The sequence below is a fragment of the Numenius arquata genome, chromosome 2, assembly GCF_964106895.1.
Source record: "Numenius arquata chromosome 2, bNumArq3.hap1.1, whole genome shotgun sequence".
Taxonomy (NCBI): Eukaryota; Metazoa; Chordata; class Aves; order Charadriiformes; family Scolopacidae; genus Numenius; species Numenius arquata.
In genome coordinates, this window is record NC_133577.1 from 20,798,040 (window position 1) to 20,821,487 (window position 23,448).

Sequence of the window (23,448 nt, forward strand, 5' to 3'; positions counted from 1 at the left end):
GTACTCAACCATACACATTTCAAAAGCATTTTTGGAGCTTGGTTGTTTTTTTTTTTTTTTTTTAAACGAAGAAAAATGAGAAAATTATCTCAACTCTGTTGATTTCAATGTGCCAATAGCATTAGGACAAAAATTATTACTAAAATAATGATGCTCTGAATATTTTCAAGTATACCAAGTACCGTGATGCAGCTTTTAGAGTATTACTCGTAATAACAAGCCATTACCAAAGCCAGTGCAATAAATGTTTCAGTCTCACATTTAGCTGAAACCCAAGTGTCTCTTTGAACATCCCAGACCCATCTGCTGGCAACCTAAAGGAAAGAAAAGAAAAAGCTATTTGTGAATCTATATACAGCAGCTTTTACACTTTTTAAAAAGAACACACAGCATTATATAAATACTGAGATAATGGCATTATGAAAGTTACAAGTAACAACAACTGCACAATTGCAGTGAAAAGGAACAAGTCCTGTTTGATGTTAAAATACATGTTCTTGCTTCACAGTAAAGCTTCCACCCTGATAGGTCCAAACATCTCTACACCAAAGATTCAATTCTCTCTCATGTTCACTTGTTAGCACTTTAGCGTACTCTAACAGCACCCCTTCAAAAGCAACGCGAATAGACATTAGTTCTGGGAACAGATACAACTAAGAAGTCACGTTCCCAACGAGTCCACCTCCAGCTTACTCTAGTCTACTTGTGACCATTTACTGGGCTCTCAGCTTCTTTTGATAAAACTGTTTTCAAAGCTAAAAATGTGTGAACTGACTGCTGGAATTCCTCAGGAGAAAAAAAAGTTAACTTGGAACATTTCAGTAATCTATTTATAACCTAGAGCTCCTCAGTCAAAATACAACTTCAGAGGCAGCGTACTGTGAGACAGCACCAGAAAAGTAGGCAGACCCAGGGCCCTCACACACTGGCTTCAATACTGAAGCTGACAACCTTTCAATTGTTTCACATAACCCATGAAAAACAGGTGTGGTTTCATCAAGTTTTAAGAGATGATGATGAACGTTCCTAAACAGAAGTGCTCTCTGACACTGGGAAAGATAGCCAGAAGCGCCAACGGGAGCTTGCAATACATGTAAATTTATATACAATACAGGGAAAGTCTACAATACTTTTCTTTTGGGTGTTCTAAATTCAGGTCATAACGTTAATTTGTAGTCCCAGGAGCATCTATTTGGTGGCAGCTATAGTTGAAAGCGTTTCCATCCCTTTCCTTTGCCACCCGTTCCTTTCCATGTCACCCCACACTACAACTGCACAGCATTCTGTGCTGAATGTCACGACCCAACTGGAAATCAAAGTGCATCACAAAAAGAAAAAGAAAACTCACAGCAGTCATGCAATTGCACTGGCACAGCACACAGAGGAAATAACTGGTTGGCAGGGAAAAGCAGCACGGGCTGGTTACCATTGTCACTCTACTCAGAAAGAAGACAACCTTCACAGGGTTAAGTAGAATCACAGCACTACCTTAAATTGTCACCTGGCATACTGCTCCCTATAAAGAACCCAAAGGCTTCAAGACCACCTCAAACTAGTTAAGCTGCTGAATGTGGATGAAGTCTAGGAGGTAACACACAGTTCTAAGAATGATTTTAAATTTGCAAAAGTTATTATGAATAATAGGTTTGCTCACATTTATTGCCTGACCTGCCTTTTCCACAATTAGTACTGATACCACGTACTTATAGCGGTCAAAGTTCAATTCCTTCACAGCCTTTAATATTTCTTCTGAGATTGAAGCACACAAGGAGCGACTAGAAACTCCATCGTATTTGGCTTCTTGAAGTCTATTCTATTGAAAACAATTTTTGAAAGATCTTAGTTTTCATCCTGGTAGTCTTTTGAAAAAAAAAAAAAAAACCAAAAACCACCAAACCTGTATCAGTCAATTCCATTACAAAAACATTAGAACTAATGAGTAGAATAGTCAAAATAGACAACGCTCTCAAACAGCAAAGGCTGCGCTACTTTTACTCTAACATGTTTTATCTATTTTTTTCAAAGTGACAAACACATCCAGAAAATCTCCATTTAACAAACAGGAGTGTATTCCTCTCCATCATTTGGCCTCGGTTCACTGGAAAACAACGCTACAAATACCAGTTACAAATATCCAAGGCACGTCTTCAAGAGAGCAGAACGACAAGGTTGTCACTATTCAAGGTATCACTAACAGCTACATATTATCTCAACAGATGGTTCTCCCTCCTTGCACGTGGCAGTCAGACTGTCAAGAACACCAAGTATATTTTATGCAAGTCATGTGATAGTAGAATCTTTGGATATCCAGTTAGGATATTTTGCAGATTAGGGTACTTTGAACTGTGTTATAGCTCAACTTGATTTAAAAATGAGTACGAGTTTAAGAAGCTTCAGCTCCATCTTAACAGCACATGCTCAGTGGTGACCTTGTAGAGGGTCTTCTGCACTTTGCAAGCGGAGTACACTCACATTACATTTGTGTGACAGAACTCCCAGTCTGCAAAATTTATGCATACTTTTGAGTTTATGCAACTTACACTGCTCCATTAATATATTTGAAAGACAAGCTACTTTTGCAATGAAATTAGACAATAAATTTTAAAAAAATACTATACCGTTAGTATTGCTTGAGCTTTGTCTCTTACTAAATAATCCCGCAATTTATTATGTGGCTCCAGTCTGTATGTATTAGCATATCTTATCTTTACCCTATGAGCTTTGAATGCCAATAGCCTAGTTTTCACTGAATCACTAAAATGCTCTTCTTCCACTGGCGCCACACCGAAAGCTTCATAATTTGATGGTGCCCTTTTCCCTTTCATCTGTGCAAAATAATAAAAAAAGTCCACATCACATGTCTATATTTTAGCATTTAACAGTCTCTAAATAATACTTTATGGCCTACAGCTAAAAGGAAAAAACCTAATAGTCTGGGAATATGTTACGAAAAAAACAGGAAAAGCTAGAAAATGGGTATCGTCTTCTGGCTGTTCTCACACTATCCCTCTGACTGAAAACAGAGAACAGTGGTTAACTTTTGCTCAATTTTAACTTTTTTTTTTTTTTCCACCGAAAGCCACACATGGCTCCGACCCACCAGGCCGCCCCCGCCCCGCCGCCACGTGACGGGCGGGCGGCGCGGCGGTTGTGGCCGTTACAGCCGCCCTCACACCCGTTCCCTTCCCGCCCGGCCGGGGACCGCCAGCCTCCAGCAGCTAAACACCCCCGGGGCCGCCCTGCCGTCCCGCCCAGGCAGCCGCTCACACCGTCTTTATCGAACAGGCTCTGGCGCCGCTTTCCGCCCTCCGGGCCGGCGCCGGCGGCGAGGATCTTCGGCATTCTGGACCGCTTCTCCATGGCTCAGCGGCACCAGCGCCGCTCTCTCCGAGGGGAGGGGAGGCGGGCGGTCGCAACTCTTGTGCCCGCTCTTCGCCTCTCGCTGCCGGCGCCAGGTCGCCGCCGCTGACTTCGCGCTCCACGCGCCTGGAGCGGCCCAGTGCTAGGGCGGAGCTCTTCCCGGGCGTGACGACGCGGGACGGCACAGCGTCGTGACGTAGAGCGGGCGGGCCCAGAGGTAACGGCGGAGGGTCGCCATGGTGGGGCGGGGCGGGGCGGGGGGGTTCCATGAGCCAGAAGAGGGGATCGGGACCGTTGGGGTGGGGGTCGCTGCCGCCCTCGTGGGGCTGAGCGGTTCCCCACGGCCGCCGCCGGCCCTGGCGCAGCCGAGTGGGGGCGGCAGCAGCTGCCGCCTCTGCCGTCCTGCTGCTGGAAACGCGGGGCTTGGTCACGTACTGAACCCGAAAAAGAGCTACCTGCGCCTTGTCTGCTCTGTTTTAGACAGTAAAGAGTGGCTGTGGAAGCGAAGGTTTTGCTCTGACAGTGAAACGTGGGGGGCCTCAAGGTGAAGGACCGAATTACATGTTTTTAGGGCATTTTAGGTGTTTTATTTCACAGCAGATCAGATACTCCTGATGGCAGCTAATACCCATTCCTTACAGGAACCGTCATACCTTCTCTGTGCTGTTACCTATGTAAATATGTAGTCTGTCCTTGAAGCCATGTATTCAGAAGTTAGGTACTGTTAGGGTCAATTCCACCACCTAATTAAAAGAGGGGAAAAAAAGTGTTTTAAATTTAGCTTTAATGGAATCTTTTTCTGTTTGTTGTGATACTTCATTTTCAAACAATTGATACGTCTCTTCTGTTTGATTAAAGAGGAAGTGTCACTAAATCAGAAGCATTTCCTCCTTGTTAGCATGAGCAGTTACATCTTTGCAAATTCTTTTATTTAAATGTGTGCTTCTGAATCAGTCTGCATTTCTGTTCAGACTAATGTGCAAATAACATTTATGCTTGGATTGTTTCTACCATTACTTCGGGTTCATATGTCCTGTCTTGCCCCCTGCCTCCATCCTCGCTCCGCCGCCCCCGCCGCCGCTATTTTTGCTGTTCATAAGGTCTGAAGCTCTTGGTTTTACTTGCAGAGTAGCATCAATTTCCCTGCAAGCTCAGAGATTAGACAAAACAGTTACATATAAACTGGGATCTTTTGCTTCAGTGTATCTTTGTGTCAGCTCAGTACATATGACCATTCATAAATATACCATCCTGGCGTTACACAACTAGAGCAATTCTTCCCCTCGGTTTTCCACAAGGTAATTCTGCTGAGAGAATTCCTTTCATCATATGCATAGATGCAAGTTGCTTTTCAAAACTTAACAACTTGTTTACAGATGCTGTATTACTATCTGTATATCTCTGCTTATGGGTATGCTTTAATAATAATTTTCTTTCTACTCATGTACCTTCTTAATGCAAGAACTTTTTTTGTGTGTGTGTGTGTTCTAGATGGCGTTGTCAGACTCAATCACTACTTGTCTTTCTCCACCTGTGCATTATGTGATTTGCGAGCTTGGATTTGAGAAGACAGACACCTATGATATTAATAATATTTTATCTGAAAATGGTGACGTATGTTGGCAAGCTGTTACAGAGCATGTGTGTTACCTTAAATCAGGTTGGTGTTTACTTGCTGCAGTAGTGGTACATTTAAGACTGATGCAGAATCTCAGTATTGTTCATAGCAATCCTAGCTTAGTTAAAGCATTACAGTAGAGCATTAGCTTGGCTGCAGATTAGAGTATGTACAGTTCGTATCTACAAGGAGCTTTAAGTTCTTCATCCATGTTTGGCACTTGGTTACTGCTGGCTTCTAAGATTTATGTCATCTGTGCTACGTAAGTAGCTCCTCCTTTGCTTCCTCATTCATTTTGGTTCGCAACTTCATGTGCCTGTACATAAGGGATTCAGTTCTGCTTCTCTCCTACTCCATAATTGCTTTCTTCTGTGTTCTTTATATCCCTTTTGCAGGAAATTTACAACACACTGGGACCATCAGTATTACTGTAGTTACCTCTGGTTTTGTTTCCCCAACTTCAGCTTGTACACAAGTACTGGTTGGTTTCCCTTCTGTATGTAAGACAGTTTGTTACTGCTTTTTAACCAAAACAAAGTATTTATGCCCTGATGAACTCATTGAATTTAATTTTCCAAGTTGCATCATGCAAACTCTTATTAATTTCCAGAGATGGTAAAAATTATACATGTTTCTTCCTCAAGCAATATTTTTCAGTAAATCAGAAGAATTTATGTTTTCTATTAATGTGTCCCATCAAGGAGGAGTAATAATACCACTTTGTAAGGTACCACATCCATCTGTGTTCTTTAAAGGGTGTAAGTGGTGCAACTTCAGCGATCCCTCTGACCCTGAACTACCTTCCAGCTTGTTGTGTTTATGTACTCTAGTGGTTCTTCCTATTTTAGCAAAACAAGAATATCATAATCCTCTTCCATATTCTCTTGCATTAAGTTGTGGGTTGTTTTTTTTTTATTTGGAGAAGGTACTTGATCTTACCTGTTTTCACGCTGCACTTTTACTTTTCTATATCTTATCTGTGTGGTCTTTTGGACAGGAGATTGTAGTGTATTAGTTGTGCTAAAATAGTCTGGTTAAAGTTCTCTGTGCTAAATATGTACACAAGCTGTAGCAGGTTTTAATCCTTGTGAGTATTAAAATATTAGGCCTTTGGGAATTTTGGTACTCTAATCACTTTCTGTTTTTCAATTTAAGATCGAAGTGTGGATTATATCGAAAGTATACGATCATTAGGACCTGTATGTGAATCTGTTAATTTACACTTCAAATCTCTGACCAAGGAGCAATTTGTAATTCAGTATGCATTATGGTTCCGCTGGACAAACTGCACAGAGGTATGGAAACATCTGTTGACAATTTGTATTTTGGTGCATGAACTCTCTGTGGAAGTTTCATGTAGATATCAATAAAACAAAATGCTTAGAATTTGTAATTAATTGTCCTTCTCTGATATGTAGTTGCTTCTAATTTTCCTGACTTTGTAATTAGCTTTTATGTAAGTTATTACAAAGAGAACGTGAGGTGCTTGGTTCTAACCTAAGATGGTAGGATTTTGGTTTTCTAATAATCTGTGCTTAATATCAAGTTTTAATGTGTAAAGTTAGTGTTAATAATTTTTATAGATGTAAAGCACTAGATATCTTGCAACTAAAAATACAAGAGGTGCTCTAGGGAAGTTTCTTTCCAGGCATCTACATATCTCTTTGGCATGGTTTTCTTTCTACATTTTGATAGTGACTGTCACAGAGGAATGTTTAGGTTTGTCTGTGCTTTTGACAATTCGATTTCTCCTTCCAAATATTTAACACAACATTCTTCCTCTCCTCCATCATACAGTTATTTCTTGGACTATTTGATGTTCTACAATATATGCAAACTACAGAAGTTGCTCTTGGCTTAATGAAACTAACATCATGCTTGGAGCGAGCCTTGGGTGATGTAAGTGCCAGCATGAGGAGTCTTGCAGATTTGGTTTTATAAGATGGGAATGAGCTCTTGGATTTAATTGCATGTTGAAAAGTGAGATTACCCTCTACTGTAGTAGTACGCTAATCACCCAGCTGCATTTCAAGTTGGACAGATGTTCTTTTCTGGATCCAGTTGTGCAAATGGAAGCATCTTCTGTGGCTCCTTCACCTGTGCTGGTAGAGTTGCTTGTGTGAGTGCTGTTACTAACCAGTTTCACTAAAAAAGAGCAAAGTTTGCTTAATCAGTGTACATATAGTAGGTCTTCATTACTCCAATTTAACTGAAACAGGGAACAGCATACTTCCACAGAAGATATGATGATGTAGTAACTTTTGTGAGGAGAGGCAAGAGCATGCAGCTGGAAATAGGCTGCTAAGATAACTTCTTTCTTCAGAGCTCTATTCACAGAATATACATCTGTTTCAATGCTTCAACATGAGTCTTGTGCTGCAAAAACATCTGCAAGACAGCTAACAAATTCTTGACCTAACTGATCAGCTGGATAGCTCTGGGATCCATCTTGTAGTCCTGAACATTTGTCCTGTTAACACATTCCCTCTTTGCTTTACCCTGTAGTAGTTAGTGAGGGTATGCAGTCGTGTTATTGTTAAAAGAGTAATACTGCAGGAGTTCCATGACCAGCATGAGGCAAGGAGTACACACGTGATATGAGTTAGAATTAAGAATTCTGACTGGAATTAACAAACTTGTATTATGAATCCTTTTTGATGGAATGTGAATTAGTCTATGGTTCAGCATTTGGTGATATCACTGCTTAAGTTTGTTCAGTCAATTTTCACAGCCATCTGCCGCCTTTGCTGGTATGCTATGTGTTATGTGAGTGCAAATATTTGAAGGTCTGGTAGCAAGCTCGATTGATGAACTGGTCTGGGTACCTTTCCACCTTTTTCCCCTACCTTAATTTTTGTTTTTCAGCTGGATCCGTTCCTTGATCGGCTTCACTGCATGCCCACACAAACAGATGCCGCCACTACTTATGGGCATGCAGGTTAGGGAGAAGGGAGCAACAGCTGTTTTAGGAGGCTTTGCTGCTCGGGTGTGTTGCCCGCGGATAAGATAAAATAGCTGGTTGTTACATCTCTGTGAGGAGCTCTGGAGAAGGAAGTGTCAGAGAAAGAACAGTGGGATAATTCACACCTAGACAAACCAGTTTGCCCAAGAATGGGGGGTGGTAAATTTTGAAGTGATGAAAAATTACAAAAGATTGGAAAAAAATGCCAGGGAGAATAGAAAGAATGGAAGGTTTCATAGGAGTTGAGGCTAGAGATGACGAGATTGTCCAATTAAGATAAAATCTAGTTTAAGGAACAGCCAGAATCGGAAGACAAATCACAAATCTCCTTCCTTTAACAATGACAGATCCTATAGATTTCTAGGGTAAGAATGAAGCATGGTGTCCTGGGTAGAGTTTATTCCCTTAATTACACGTTCTTTTTGTGCTTAACTTTTTTTTGGAAGAGAAGAGCAGTACTTATACAGACACTGTGGAAAGCCTAACTATGCGAACATTAAGTAAGCTATCCACTCTTTCCTGATATTTTCCATAAATTTTAATATTTGGTGAGGCTTGTTTGATTAGTGTTTTTACAATAATGAAAATGGTTACTTGGTGAAATAATCAAGTTGTATGTTTGAAATACACAGAAGTACAGTGAATTACTGATGTTATCCGTTTTGCTTTTTTTCTTGGCAGGTCTATTTACTGATTGGTAAAGATTGCCCTTTCCTTCTAAGAGACTTGCTTGCTTCTGAGCAGCTTGCAGTTGTCTTTGGACAAGCTGTAGTAAGTGCACAGTTTTGAAATAAGTAATAAATACTGAGCTGGTTTTCTTCTTGCCAAATGGCAGGTTTCCAAGCATAACCTTTGCTTGCATAGAAGAAGAGTTTGCAAATTCTGTAATATATAGGAAAACCTTTCATTTTATAAATATTACTGTCTGGGGGATCTATGGCAAAAATAGTAAATATTGTAAATGGAAATATTTTTTAAGGCAACCTTGTACGTTCTTACTTACTTTTTTTTACATGAAATACCTACATACATAAAATTTAACACATCTGTCAAGGGGGTGAGCAAGCTGCAAAGTTCTCTGCCTCTTTCCGAGCTGTAGTACTTGAAAGTACACATCTTGCACTGGCTATTTTTGATAAGCTGTGTGTTCCCCTCCACCACCACTATAGTAAGATGCTTTATAACTAGAATTTTTCAAAATAGAGGAGACTAATTTGTTCATCTCCATGTGCAAAAAAAATAATTAAAACAAAATTCTGGTAACATTTACTAGTCTTGTGCAAGTAAAGTAGGTGGTCTTTCTCATGCAGTTTTACAAACGTAAATTCTTCGTTAGGACAAAGTATTGGAAGTGAACTGTAGAATTGTATTGTTAGCCAAATAATGAGTTAGCAAATAATGAGTTGCTGTTACTGTGAAAAAATGTGGCCAGTCATTTTGACAGTAGGGATTGTAGTTTCTCAGTCACTTCTGAAAATTTCTGTCAGGGAAAGATACAAGGTAATAAATAATGGATTTCTTCATGCAGTAATGACTTTGTTTATAAATTAGATGAATGTACTGAGGGTATTCATTGGATCTCCATATGGTCTGAATCTTCGTAATGTTTTGTGGCATGGTTTTGCATCCCCACAAGAAATCCCTGCAAAGTAAGTTACTAAAAAAATCTCATTTTCTTACTAGTCAGACTTGAGAGTGCTTGTAAAGTTGTTAGTCAAACTTGTTGCTGTTATTGAAAAAAAATTTAAAAAAAAAAAAAAATCTCCAAAGGACTCTGGAAGTATCCTGACAGTGTTCCCCTGCTGCTTCTTTTGGAAAGGGATTTCCGTAGAATACTTCAGCCATTACAAAGCTTGTCTGTTTTAGGACCAGTGTTTTTTTACTAGTAGGAAAAGCAAGAAAGCTTAAGGTCTTTTTTTTGAAACATAGTTCCTTGTCTATCAGGGCAGTCAGGAGTAACTCAGAACAAAAGGCAGAGGAGTGGGGTGGGAGGAGGAGCAACAGCAGTCAAAGTAGAATATAATGATGCATTTTTCCTAATTCTACATTGTTTTTTCATGCTTGTGAATGCAATTAATTATTAAGTCCCCCTACTCAAAAGAGATGGGGAGCGTAGGTTTTGGATGCTCTTTGAAAGAGCAAAAAAATCTTTGTCCCCAACCCACAAATGCTGATTCTTTGCAAAAGTTCTACTTGTATAAGCTTTTCTAATATATTATGGTATTCTCCCCAGATATTGTGCTATGCTGCTTTTTTTAACTGCAGGATTGGGTCAGTTGTTACAGGCGTATCTTCTGCAAACTAAATGCATTTTAGTACATCGACCATATGTGATTTTCGTTAGCTTAGAGGAGCTTGATGTATTTCCAGGCAAGTATTGAACCGTTAACAAGTTTTCATCATGCTTTATTTACTATTCTTTTATTGTCCAAAAATGCTGTTGAAAATAATGTATTTTCCACAGTTCTAAAATTGAATCTTAACTAAGATACCTGTGTACACTGTCATTAAATGAATCGATCATACTTGTAGGACAACTTTTTAATATGTAGCGGTTCCACTGCCTATTGAAATGTCTAACGTTACTGCTTCTAAAAGACTTCAACTGTATGTTCCAGTTTTTTGATGATGAGAGTTCATTTCATGTAACAGTTATCTAGTTTGCCTTTACAAAATCCAATTCTTTCCAGAATCAGTTAGTTCCAGCTGCAAGGGTCCTAGCAGGAGTGACCTGCATCTTACAGGGAAGGTAGTGCTAAAACAGAGTAAAGGATGGTGACATGTCTTCAGTACACTGGCGGTTTTCTCAGGGAAGGACCTGAAGTGTCAGATTAAAATCTTCTCATCTCCCTGGCTACAGACCTTATTTGGTTTATTCCTACTATTTTTAAAGCAGTAACAGCATATGGGGAATAAGTGTCAATGGTGGTAATGGTCAGTTAGTGCTACCTAATCAATTTGCCAGTGGAATGTCTGTTGACAGAACTGAGACAGGCCTTCTGGGAACCAAATCAAGCTGATAACATTCCAGTCATCACATAATATAAATCCCATAGCTGGTTAGCTTCAAAAAAACACCTACTGCAATTAAGTTGCTCTGGCCGTTTTAAGTTTTCTCTTGGATAAGATATTTATAATGTGAATTCATAATATGGTAGCACTGAAGTATGAAGTGTTTATTATGCTGAATGTTAGCACAGAGAATTGATAAAGTAGGAACAATGTGCTCACATTCAAATGTTCATGCTACTTACCCAATGAAAATGATTAATACATATTACCTTTTTTTAAGTATTTGAAGTAGGTGGAGAACAACTCAACAGAATCTGCATCCAGTTGCTGTGTAGTCTTTTAGTCTCAGTAAAAAGCAGCCACAACTTTTTAACTGGTTTTGCTCTGTAATTTTATGTTATCGCTAAAAATACAATCTTACAAACTCAGTGTCTTATCTATGACCACAGTTGTTCTTGCATAGTTAAAATAAATTGGATAACTTTTGTCTCCCTTTACAAATGCTGAAATAATTTTGTATTTCCAGTGGAATATTAAGAATGAATTAGTAAACCAAAGATTGTATGTAGTTTATCAATGTTGTTTTGCTTACTTGCAGATCTCAATTATGAAACACTTTCCATAGCTGAAGAGCTAGTAAAAGTGTCTAGTTTTGTTTTAAAAGCAATGTTACCATTTTGGATGGCTGCTTTAACAGCTTTCAAGCAAAGCAGGTAACAGTCATTTTGTGTTTTGTTTTTTTATAAATATTTTTAATAGAATATAAAAATAATATATTCTATATTTATAGAATAACAGCTGCATTTATAGATTCCAAAGCTTTTTGCTAAATCTGTTGTTTAACAACATATGGTTATGTGTTGTTGTGGTGGTCTCTTAGAAAGTTTGTGGACTTACTACTCTATATTTTGCCAACTAGGATTATAAACTATACTTTAAACCTAAAAAGAACTATTGCAGATGTAGCCAAAAGGAGAGCTTTACATAACAAGTGGAAACAGATCTTCAGATATTGACATGTTGAGTTAAAAAACCCCACAGGTATATTGTTTTGTTTTCCTCTCCCATACTCCACCTTTTTGTAAGTTATTGTCATCTCTGAGCTGGTTCAAATTTGGTGGTCAGTTTCTGTTGGGCACAGGTAGTCATTTATGGTTTATTTACAAATTGCATTGAGCAACCTGGTGTAGTGGGAGGTGTCCCTGCCCATGGCAGGAGGGTTGGAACTCGATGATCTTTAAGGTCCCTTCCAATTCTAACCATTCTAATGATTCTAAGAAAGCGAAATTTTGGTCTGGCTTGTTTGGCCTGAGAGTGTAACTCTGAGATGGCTCTAATTTCCATTTAGATTATATTTATAAGGGGGGAAAACCCCTTTGGGTATCTCTGTTATTTTTTTCAGGTATGCTGACTGTGTGATTCTCTTACTTCCTCAGCTGGAAGTTGGACTTAGATTGCTCTTCACTACCACTAATAAGTGTCCAAATCGTTTGCTAACAGCTGAGGTAAAATTTCTGTCTAAAGTTAATTATGATTTAGTGCTAACAATATTTGCAAAATAGTTACTCTAGAAGCATAGTGTCTAAACATTTACAGATTTTTCCCCCAAGATTTTTCAATCAATTATGGAACATTATTTACAAATTTCCAGTAGGGTTTCATGCATGTGTCTTATTTTTTTGTAAAGGTGTCTGCCAGTAAGAGGTCTGAAAAAGTACTTGAAGGTTAGCGTTCAGAAACACTAGTTTAGGGTGGAAAGTAGATCATGTTGTATTTATTTTAAAAAACTCAGCACAAAATCCAACAGCCCCCTTTTTCATTTGTAAGGCCTTTTTTTGCTACTCCTGCACCTCTGATATTTTGTGAAAATGAATAAGTTTGATATGTATGTCTAGTTAATTGTTTTCGTTTGAAAATCAAATAATAGTGATTGTCTTTTGTTCTAGCCTTCTGCTCTCTACACCACTTTCGATGAGGTACTTTTTATTTTTATTTTTTTTAATATATATCAATGCCAGAATTTAAGCACGTTTCCCGCTACTGGAGACCAGAAAGCACTTTCTTATGTTGGATACGACATTATTTCCAATTGTTTCTGGAGTAGAAAATGATGGACGGTAAACATTTAAATTTAGAATCCCTCAGAAAATATCAAAATAATGCAAATTTTAATAAACAGATTTTAATTTCTTCTAAATGATTTTATCTTGAAACTCTTCATCTCATAGAAACAAACATTCTTTCATTTTTCGTTTCATTCAGTTATTCAAAATAAATACAAATAAACATTGCAGGTAGAAATCCTCAAATTTTACAACTCATTAATTATCTCAAATGGTCTGTAATTAATAATTAGGCACTTTGATTCTTGGTGGCAGAAGTAATTGCTTAAAGTTAGGGAAAGTAATTACTTAAGTTGGTGTTTTTTCTTTGATTTTTTGGCTTTCAGTAATAAGTTTATACTCAAATTTATTTTTTTCTAGATGCTAGCAAAGCATTTGGATAATGAAGAAGCCAACCAGCTTCCTGCAGTTCTTGAGGAACCTGCCATGGCAAGTGTTTTGAAAGAGTTTTTTGTTTGTTTTTTCCTTGTTTTTGTTGTTGGTTTTTTGTTATTATTGTTTTTATATTTAGTAATACATTTATGATCACACCAAATAGTCATTTATTTCATGTAGCGTATCTCCAGCAGCTTAGAACCAGAAGCTTGTTACCCTTTTTCATTGCGAAGGACACAAAGCTTACAAGTGATACTGGGTTAGGATATAAGACTGTCTTTCCTTCTGAAATACATAAGTCTCAGAGATATTTGTCTTTACACTTCTGAAGATCCACTGAACGGAGCAGAAGAAAAACTGATGCCTCATACAGGGAGAATTAAAATTTATGTCTGATTGCTTCTGGGACACATCTTACACTGCCTGGGCACAAAGACACAGCTCCAAACCTACCAGAGCACATCCTACATCTTGCCACCCAAACAGCTAGTGAACATGAAAACTTGGGGTGTTCAATTTAGAGGCCTTTTGAGACCGTAGGGGAGACCGGAGTTTATTGTCCTGTTGCCAGAGGCAGTGGGGCTGTGGAGGACTTGGGACAAAAAGCTGAAGGAAATGTGTTGTTACCTCTCATGAAATAGCATGTATGTTAATTTTGAATTTCCTCAGAAGCTACCAAGATGGGTAAGTTGCTTTTTTTTTTTTTTTTTTTGCATTGTTTTTTCTGACTATCTAAATGCCCCTTTCCTATAGATATGGTCACATACTTATCTTTCAAAGGTATTCTATACACTGAATATATTGCATTCCATGTGAATACACGTACAATAGAATTCTATACGCTTGGTGTATGTTTCCACAGGAATTTCTTTGGGATTTCTTGAACCACCAGGAGGGTCCACGTATAAGAGATCGTTTAAGCCATGGAGAGATCAATCTAGAAGCATTTCCCAGAGAAGTAGCTAATCAGATAGTTGCATTTGCAATTACTCTTCTCTGTAGATTCTCAGATGAGGACGTGTTTGCTTTTAAGGTAGGGAGAAATATTACGCTCTCAGACGACTTTTTTCAGGTGTTTTCAATGCCCAATCTGATTTTAGAGAGTCTTATGTGGAAATGAAGTATTCCTCCAAGTAAAAAATTGTGACAGTGTGTTTTTTCTAGTTTTGTAGTGAAATAAGTACAGAAAGTTTTCCAAAAAGATTACATTTTCTTACTGTACCTTAATTTGTTTGCTGAACCACTCCTTATTCACATCGTTGATCCATAAATTATAATGATTCCACTTAATTTTGTCAAACTGTATCGAAACCTAGCCTGTTTATCTGCTGAATTATTGGAAAGGTCTGTAGAGCAGCTTTAGCTCAGCCGCTGAGGTATGTAATATTTGAGATTTTCTTTCTCTGAGACACTGTAAATAACGGTGGGTCACTAATGGAGGTGTGGTTTATATCCACACTCTATATTGTGAATTTGCAAACACTTTTTCTCTAGCAATACATGTTTTTCAACATTAGCAAGTATTATATTTGCGCCCCTCAATTTCCTGTTAATATTTGGGATCACTTCTTTCAATATCATTCAGCAACCTATGAGATAAATCTTCCATTTATTAGTTGAAGCTCTTTTTAGTTTCTCAAGATATATTGCATGCTGCTGCATTTAGAGAAACTTGGTTGCTTTTCTGTCAGCTGCTGTCAGGTCTCGTAGTTAAAATGTGTCAAAGAAATTAAGCTTTAAACACTCGCTATGCTGATTACTGCTTTCAGCCCTCAGACATTTGGAAGTCTTTATTGACTTCAGTACTCTAGGTGGCTTGCATAAAATTAAATATAACTCTATGTCTGCATATGATTAGGACAATTTAAAGAAACTGTTGTGTATTGTCTGATTTTGTAAATCAGGAACACGTGGTCATAAAACCACTGATGAACTGTGCAAGTTGCTACCATTCTCGATTTCATCCAATTTCCCGACTCAAGAAACAGGTAGGTACTTCCTACTGTGAAAGCATTTTGGTCCTTAAAATTGTGAATCCTTAAAATTGGTCTAATTGTTGTCTTCATGTTTTGATTTTCCTAAAAAGTTAAAATCTTAGATTATTTTTTTTTATGAGCTTTTTAGTTTTATCTTTCAGAATTTACAGGAATTTACAGTTGTTAAAAGGAGGTGTAGTTAAGCACACTCTTGTTGATGCAATTGGTGTTTGTGCCCTTGTGCTGGTTTTGGCTGTGGTAATTTTCATCGTAGTAGCTATTATGGGGCTGTGTTTTGGATTTGTGCTGGAAACAGTGTTGATAACACAGGGATGTTTTAGTCACTGCTGAACAGGGCTTACACGGAATCAAGGCCTTTTCTGCTCGTACCTCCCCACCACTGCTGGGGGTGCATAAAAAGTTAAGAGGAGACAGCCAGGACAGCTGACCCCAACTGACCAAAGGGATATTTTGTACTGTATGTCATTGTGCTCAGCAATAAAACTAGGGGGAAGGTTGGCGGGGGGGCTGCTGCTGGGGGACTGGCTGAGCGTCAGTCCATTAGGGATGAGCAGTTGTTTTCATTTGCATCACTTGTCTTTCTTGGCTTTTATTTCTCTCTCTTTCTTACTTTTCCTTTTCATTACGTCATCATTATTATTTCAATTATTAAACTGTTCTTATCTCAACCCGTCACTTTTCCTCACTTTTACCCTCCCAGTTCTCTTCCTCCCATCCTGCTGTGAGGGGAGTGAACGTGCGGCTGTGTGGTGCTTAGTTGCCAGCTGGGGTTAAACCATGACAGTCCTCGATCACTGACTAGCTTTATTCTTACCTGAATGTTCGCTGTTCTGTAGTTTTCTTAATCTTCTTGTGCTTTCTTATGTCAGGAACACGCTGTTTGGCCAATCAGTTTATGAATTATTGAACTGCTTTAAGATGTTCCTCTGTTGGTTTGAGATTGCAGTAGACATACTTAGCACTTTTCATTTTTGACAGCATTCAAACCATGTGTTACAAAAGTCATGTCAGTTAATTTTTTATTAAAAAAAAAAGGAAGAAAGAATAGTAAATTAGTTTATTCAGATGATGTTTTAGCATGAAAGTGTACATTAAGACTTTTTGCCCTAACATAAACTAACAATTGATGTCAGCGTAGGCAATTATGACTACTGAACAAGTAACTTACCACCTGTTGCAGTTTTTTCTAAAGTAGCCACTAAGAAAAGTAAAATATGTTGTCCTGTCTGTCAAAGGCTACACTTTACATAACGTTTTTCATTATATGTTTTTGAGGTGCTGGAATGTATGAAGAGCATTCACTTATGGCCTGAATTGCCAACAGTGCCTGAGGAACACATTCAAACAATTAAAGGGTATGTATATGCTATTAAAAAAAGATAATTCTCAAAATAGTTATGAAGACTGGGATTTGAGATGGTGGCATGTCTCTTCAAATACTTCACTAGGAAGATGATAGACAACAGAGGGGTTGTGAGAAGATCCATTTGTTCTTTTTAGCTTAATCTAAGCAATACACATTGGTACAGATACCATAAGAACTAACAACAGTGTGGTAACTTGAAGGGAATGAGAAGACATCTGAAACATACAAAGGTGCTAGTGACTCCATGTTCTATTTTTGAAGAGATGCTGGAGGAGCTGTTAGGAAGTTAAACTAGATCTTGAATTCATCACACACACAAAAAAAAAAGGATGGGTCACCAGATGCAAAACAGAAAATAACTTCTTAGTCTGAAAAGAGCTTGGTAACCAAATCAGTGGAAGACTTTACATAAGCTATTACTTAGAAAAAGAATGTTACATTTGCTTGTTATTTGAAAAGGAGGAAGCCATTAATATTTTCACTGGAGGAGATTTTACTTGTTTAGAGGTGAAAATTCAATGCATCTAGCACATACTCAATATGCTGCAGGATTTTGATGACTGAATAGAGGATTAAGAGTGGTTCAGAAGACTGCTGGGACTAAGAAAAGGTTGGTTTTAGTTGTTGAAAGAAAGTAATGCTTATAAGTGGAGGGAAAACAACCATAGTATCAGAGAGTGAGAGTGGACATTGAATACACTACTTTTCAAAAAATATGCTTCTTGATGTATGCCATTTGAGAAATAAGAGGTGCTACACAGTTTTATCATCTCAAATCTTAATTTTCTTCTTTTGTTTTTAAGGTTGGAAGGAAATGGTGAAGCTAGTCCTTTAATTTTGGTGATATCTGAAATTATATCTCAGTTGCAGCAATATATGCCACAGAATTGCTATAGTTCAGATGATCCAATCAATAGTGTCCTAACAGAGAGGTGAGTTTGATGTCCTCCTGGTGCCTGCTATCAGCTTCTACATGCAGCCTAACTCAAGAACTCTCAAACCTAAGTTACTCATTTCCCTGTTTTTAGAACAGTGCTTGAAATGTTGCATTCAGTTTTTTAATGTTGCTGCTGATTTAGTCTAAAAGACCTTAAGAATGCAACTGAATATCGTCTTCAAAATGAAGATGAAACATTGTAGATTTGGGACATTAAGTAAAAGCTCTACTGTAATAGAAATTAGCATGAAAAAAATAAGCATTTTCTTTTCAGACTGGGGAAACAAAACATAAATATTTATGCACTGACTAGATTAAGTTGGTTTTAATCTGTTCTGTGTGGTAAAACTGCATCAGAAATTTGTTTTAATGTACTTGGTGTCACAGCTGTGTGTGGCACTTAAAATCGTAATATGCTGCTACATAATTTTGTTCTTACATGCTTTAGTATCAAGATTCCAAAATGGAAGGCGTCTTGTTATACTTGTTGTCAGACTTGGAGGTATGTTAGTTCCAATTATATGAGACTCGGAATAATGATCGAAACAATTTGACTTTTAATTGGCACTCTTACAGCAGTCTTAAGAGTCCCACGATTGAATGTATATGCTGGAACAAAACTCTCCTAATCAAACCCATTAGGAATGGGCAGGATAGTGCAGAGGATTTTACCTGTCACTTTACTTACGTAGCATGTGTGCCTTCTCTTTCCTACCCACCAATCTGCACTTTTCTCGTTTATGAAAAGGAAGCCTAATTACTAAAGTATTAAACCATTTTTAGAGTTTTCTGTCTTTATCACTTTTAGTGATTAATGTCTTGCTGTCTCAGAGATAATTTGACCATGAGGGAGAATAAGAAACATTTTTATAAGAACAGAGTGTTTAAAGTGATGTGTGACACATAAGGTTAGAAGATTAGAATATGACAGCAGAAAGATATTTGGGTGCTTTAACAAAGCATAATCTGGTGTGATGTTGATTAAAACAATGTCCTCACCACCTGCATTTTACAAAATGTTAAATCTTCTTCTTGTTCTGCCCAGAAAAAAGACCACACACTAATGGGAGTACTCATTAATACCATTTGTTTGAGTTTTATTATGGTGGATGTTAATTCATTGTGAACTGAACTATGGTGGGAGGCTTCGACGACAACCCTGCTGTGATTTTATGTGTTCAGTGTATCATTTCAGCCAGGCAGTTTTGTTTATTGTGGTTATATTTCTTTGATCTGAAATGGAAAACATATTCATCACGAGCAATTTTGCATTCATATTCAGTAAAGTAATAGAGACCAGAATTACTACCGCTGCTAGGTAGATCCTTGCTTTTTTTCAGTCATGATGTAAGAGTAACGTTTCCAAGTTTTCTGAGTTAAAACATTATGAATCAAACCACACCGAATATAAAATGTATCTCATGTTAAATCCAACTAACAAAAGGTTGAAATTAACAATTCCTTCCTGTTTTGGAGGCTGTTGATTGCACTTTGTGATACACATATTTGCACGCTTTATTCTCCGAGACCTGTTCTGGAAATATTGGTGGTACTCCGTAAAATAAGCACACAGTGCCATCAAGTGTCTGAACAAGTTATTGCCAGCACCGAGTTGAGATACAAACAGTGGATGAACAAGACTCTACGCTCTCGCCAGAGGCATAACTATCTACGAATGTTGAACAGGTTGGCTGATGGGTTTTCTTTACTTTGTGGTTAGGTTTATGAGAGCGTGGCTGCATGCTGCTGTTGCTAGATCTCAGTGGTTTATCTTCCAAGTTTAAAGTCAACAGTGTTCATAGGTTCTTGTTAGCCATTTTGGAGTTAAGTGGCAACCCAGATTTCTATTATGTGGTAGTATTGAAATAACAAGAAGATCTCAAATTGGAGAATAATTTAATGGGTATTTTAGCATTGCTAGATTACTTCACTGTAAATTACAAGCTTTCAAATAAAAGTATCATTCAAATGTTAGGTTGTATTTTTTGGTTGCTAGCTTCTCCTATTTAAGCATATAAATGCCATTCAAGTTTTAGCTGAATGCAATAGGTTAAACTGATTTCAAAACTTTAGTCCTGCTGGTTTTTATCAATATATCTGGGTCAGCATCTTTATAGATAGAAGTGAAATTGTTTAGTATTCCTTTAATTTTGTTCCTGTTCAGAAGTGTTTTCCAGGGATTTATGAATCTACTTTAAAAACTGGGAAAACTGTAAATACTGTATTCTTGGCTGGGTTATGTTCCTAAAAACGTTAACCATATTAAGAAACATAGCTTAAACTGACAACTGATGATATATATTTGAGATTCGGTTGAACTCCACTTTATTATCTACGGAGGTTGAGGCACCATCCCTAGAGGTATTCAAAAGACGGGTTGACATAGTGCTTAGTGACATGGTTTAGTGATGTGTGTGTTGTGTGGGGTTTTTGTTTTTGTTTGTTTGTTTGTTTTGTGTTTGTTTGTGGTTTTTTTTATCAGAATTAGGTTGATGGTTGGCTTAGATGATCTTAAAGGTCCCTTCCAACCTAGACAATTCTATGATTCTATGTGTTTCGGGTTTTTTTGAGGTTTCGTAATTTATAGTCTTTTTGGTTATAATTTTGATATTTGCTCTGCTCTTTGCTGAAAGACATTTCATGCTCTTCCCTCCCCTCACTATGCAATATGCAGCTATTTAGGATGGATGCAGAAGTCTGAAGAATTTTTTATATTAATGTTTTCTATTTAATTGGGTTTTAGGTTTTTTATTTTAAAATATTTTTGCTTATTTCTAGCATTAAATTTTTGTCTCCAATGTTGCGGCTCATCTTAGTGTTGATTACTCTGGAATTAATCAATGCTCATTTGGTTTGTAAGAAGAATCCTTTTGATTATCAGCAGTATCTAAAGTGAGTATGTAAGATTTACTTCATAAAATAGGAAGTTTTACACATTCCTTTTTGATCTGTATCATAAATCCTGTAGAGAAAAAAATAAAAAGGAACAGCATGACTTCTAGTACATTGTCTGAGATATAACGATGACTATAATGATAGAAAAAGGATGACAATGTTCACTTAAGAACTAAAATAACTTAGTTGAAAATATATGGTCCAGTTATTAACATTTTTAATTTTTATTAGACTCTTCCTTAGTATAGACAGAGAACACTCACTCAAAAAATATTAATACATAAAAGCTGTATTTAATATGTTGGTAATTTTACTCCTCGTGTGTCAGTTAACAGCTGGCTGGATATCAGAGGCATTGTGAAATATTTGACTGAGAAAGGAAAGGAAGCCATTGGGAAAATTCTATCACACATTTTATCACCACATTCTTTCTATGGCGGTGTTTAATTGCAGTTCTGAAAATCATCACTTCCTAGTGTGAGAATGAGGGAGTGGCTCTCTTCCAGAAGTAGAGGAAACGTTAATGTATCGATCATCCTGAGGGAAATTTGGAGACATTACCAGCTTTAAATCAGGCATTGAGATATTTTTCATTGTTTCTTTTTTTCTTATTATATCCTTCAATGAGTTTTTCTTCTTTAATTGTATTTCTCATAGGTTTTTGAAATCAGTCTTGCAATATACAGAGAACTTGGTGACGTACACAAGCCCTGAGAAAAACAAGTGGGATGAAACCATGGAGCTTACAAACAAGGCTTTGATAAAAATAACAAAAGTCAGTGACAGAAAGCTAATGTTAATGCAGCTAGCTACATAAATTAAATAGGTTTAAGACTGTTGGACATTGTTATATCTTAAGAGTTCTGGAGTCCTCAAATTTCATAAGTCTAGTTCAAAGACAAACTTCATCAGTCATTGTCAAATTTTGGATGCAAAATATAGTCTTTTTATGAGACTGCAGTTGAATCGTCAAGCTTCCAAAGAATGGAGTGTTTGCCAAATCTGGTGAAAAAGATTTACTGTGAGCTAAATCAGGATGATGCAAGTTCTACTTTAAGTATATTATGTGCATTATGTGTTTTGTAACTTGATTTATTTTTTTTCTATTGTACTGAAAATATCTAAGAAAAGACTGAATAAAAGATCTGGAAAATTTTAAATCAAAAAAGTAATTTTTTACTTTGAAATATACTGGAAATAATGTCAGACACTGTGGTCAACAGGTTAAGAAATTATGAGCATTTAGCATAAAGTAGCGCTCATTGGCAGCTGTGGTGGTTGTTAGTTCAAAAGAGAGTCAGATCCTGCAGGAGGTATAGTTGGTAACACAGTAACCAGTTGTTTATATATCAGGATTTAAATGAGGTAGAGTGGAATAACTTTTAGACAGTATGTGTTTCTTTTGTTTAATTTCATCTGCTCATTCCCAATACATATCTAGTTAGTGAGTTAATTTCATGCAGATTAGATATGAACACTCACATGCCCACACTCACAGACACATACTTACTGTGGTTCAAAAAGTTATCCCCTTGTTGGACACAACATTCATTTGAATAATTTTTTTTTATTTTATTTTTCAAAATAAATTCTCCCCCTTTCTCATCCCCAAAGAGTACAATTTCAAAGGAATGCATCAGTTGAAGAACTGATTTGCAGAAGACCACCAATCTCTATCCATTTGTTTTCTCCTGTCGAGAGTAAAACCAGAGGGTAATGTCTGGAGAATGTTTGGCTCTACAAAGGATTTAGAGATTCAAGTTACATTTGAATAAGATTCTTTGCAATGTTTCTTGAATTATTAGTTTGGTTTATTTGGTGTGGGGGATGGATATAAACTAAGATCATATTGCTTCCTTTATGCTACTCTTGCAATATATTTTGTGTTGGAAAGTGACATAGTTAGTTTTCAAAGTCTGTTACTCTGAAACTAAATGATGTGAAGAAGTGTGAACTAGATAAAGATTAAAACTGTGAATACAGAATAATGAATCAAATGCAGGGTATGAGCCACAGTTTGAAATTTCAGCTTTTTTTTTTAACACCTGAGTTGGCAAATCCTAATTATATTTTTGAAGGTTTATATTGTAACCATTGACTTTGCTCAGACGTGTTAACTTCTGCTAAGTGTAGCTTGCTAGTGATATTTATGATGACACTTGCTTTGATGATGATAAGTATTGTAAGGCAAAAAATTTATTTAAGCTTTACATATTTATTGTACGAAAGAGATCAAGAAATGAAAACACAGAGTCATGGCTTAAAAGTACATAAACAGCTGACACACTTTCTCCTTTTAAAAGTACATTCAGGTACTGAAAAGCACCTTATAGAACAGAACATAGATGTATATTTTGAACAACATAAGCTCTCCTTTTGTTTCTGTATTTAAACTTTGCTAAAATGAACTTGCATGCTATTCTCTTCATATGCTTTTATGTAAGATGGAGCACATTGACATTTTCTCCTGTAGTAATTAATGCCATAGATGTGATTTGCTGCTTTATGTCTGCAGTAAGAAACATGATGAACTTCTGGCCATTTTGTCAAAGATGCTTTTCCAGTGTTTTCTACCTCTCAAGCTCTCTGATGGGAACGCTGCTACCATCTATTGTTAAACAAATCTGGAACAGACTGGGACAATCCAATTTATGCTCACTTAATGCTGTCATTTGCCAGTAGAGCTGCATGTGGGGCTTATGGTTTCTTCCTGGTGTTAAAAGACTTGCAGAATAGAGCTGCAGAATAATGTATATTCTACAATGCACACTGAAGAACAAATGGCAAGAGACATGGTAGGGAT

At 37.2% G+C, this 23,448-nt stretch overlaps 2 protein-coding genes across 2 annotated transcripts; one reads left to right on the top strand and one right to left on the bottom strand.

The window, feature by feature from the left end:
• Nucleotides 1-203: 203 nt before the first annotated feature.
• DYNLT2 (dynein light chain Tctex-type 2) lies at nucleotides 204-3,360 on the bottom strand. The gene is made up of 4 exons (XM_074144395.1): nucleotides 3,268-3,360; nucleotides 2,619-2,825; nucleotides 1,655-1,813; nucleotides 204-314 (listed from the first exon to the last, which is right to left on the bottom strand). Exons 1-4 carry the CDS (start codon nucleotides 3,358-3,360, stop codon nucleotides 204-206), a joined length of 570 nt encoding a protein of 189 aa, XP_074000496.1.
• Nucleotides 3,361-3,564: 204 nt separating this feature from the next.
• ERMARD (ER membrane associated RNA degradation) lies at nucleotides 3,565-21,802 on the top strand. The gene is made up of 18 exons (XM_074168521.1): nucleotides 3,565-3,577; nucleotides 4,852-5,020; nucleotides 6,134-6,273; nucleotides 6,776-6,877; nucleotides 8,622-8,711; nucleotides 9,492-9,589; nucleotides 10,174-10,310; nucleotides 11,551-11,665; nucleotides 12,355-12,457; nucleotides 12,899-12,928; nucleotides 13,436-13,504; nucleotides 14,313-14,483; nucleotides 15,355-15,438; nucleotides 16,723-16,802; nucleotides 17,617-17,745; nucleotides 19,227-19,436; nucleotides 20,529-20,642; nucleotides 21,303-21,802. Exons 2-18 carry the CDS (start codon nucleotides 4,852-4,854, stop codon nucleotides 21,460-21,462), a joined length of 2,001 nt encoding a protein of 666 aa, XP_074024622.1. The 5' UTR covers nucleotides 3,565-3,577; the 3' UTR covers nucleotides 21,463-21,802.
• The last annotated feature ends 1,646 nt before the right edge of the window (nucleotides 21,803-23,448 follow it).

What these genes read in the sequence shown, in the direction of transcription:
- DYNLT2 (XM_074144395.1), bottom strand. Translation starts at nt 3,360, where the DNA reads ATGGAGAAGCGGTCCAGAATGCCGAAGATCCTCGCCGCCGGCGCCGGC. An exon ending in GCCTGTTCGATAAAGACGGT is followed by an intron (nt 2,826 to 3,267) that starts GTGAGCGGCTGC and finishes TATTTTGCACAG; the next exon opens with ATGAAAGGGAAAAGGGCACC. An exon ending in AGGCAGGTCAGGCAATAAAT is followed by an intron (nt 315 to 1,654) that starts GTGAGCAAACCT and finishes TCTTTCCTTTAG; the next exon opens with GTTGCCAGCAGATGGGTCTG.
- ERMARD (XM_074168521.1), top strand. Translation starts at nt 4,852, where the DNA reads ATGGCGTTGTCAGACTCAATCACTACTTGTCTTTCTCCACCTGTGCAT. An exon ending in ATCGTTTGCTAACAGCTGAG is followed by an intron (nt 12,458 to 12,898) that starts GTAAAATTTCTG and finishes CTTTTGTTCTAG; the next exon opens with CCTTCTGCTCTCTACACCAC. An exon ending in CACATTCAAACAATTAAAGG is followed by an intron (nt 16,803 to 17,616) that starts GTATGTATATGC and finishes TTTGTTTTTAAG; the next exon opens with GTTGGAAGGAAATGGTGAAG.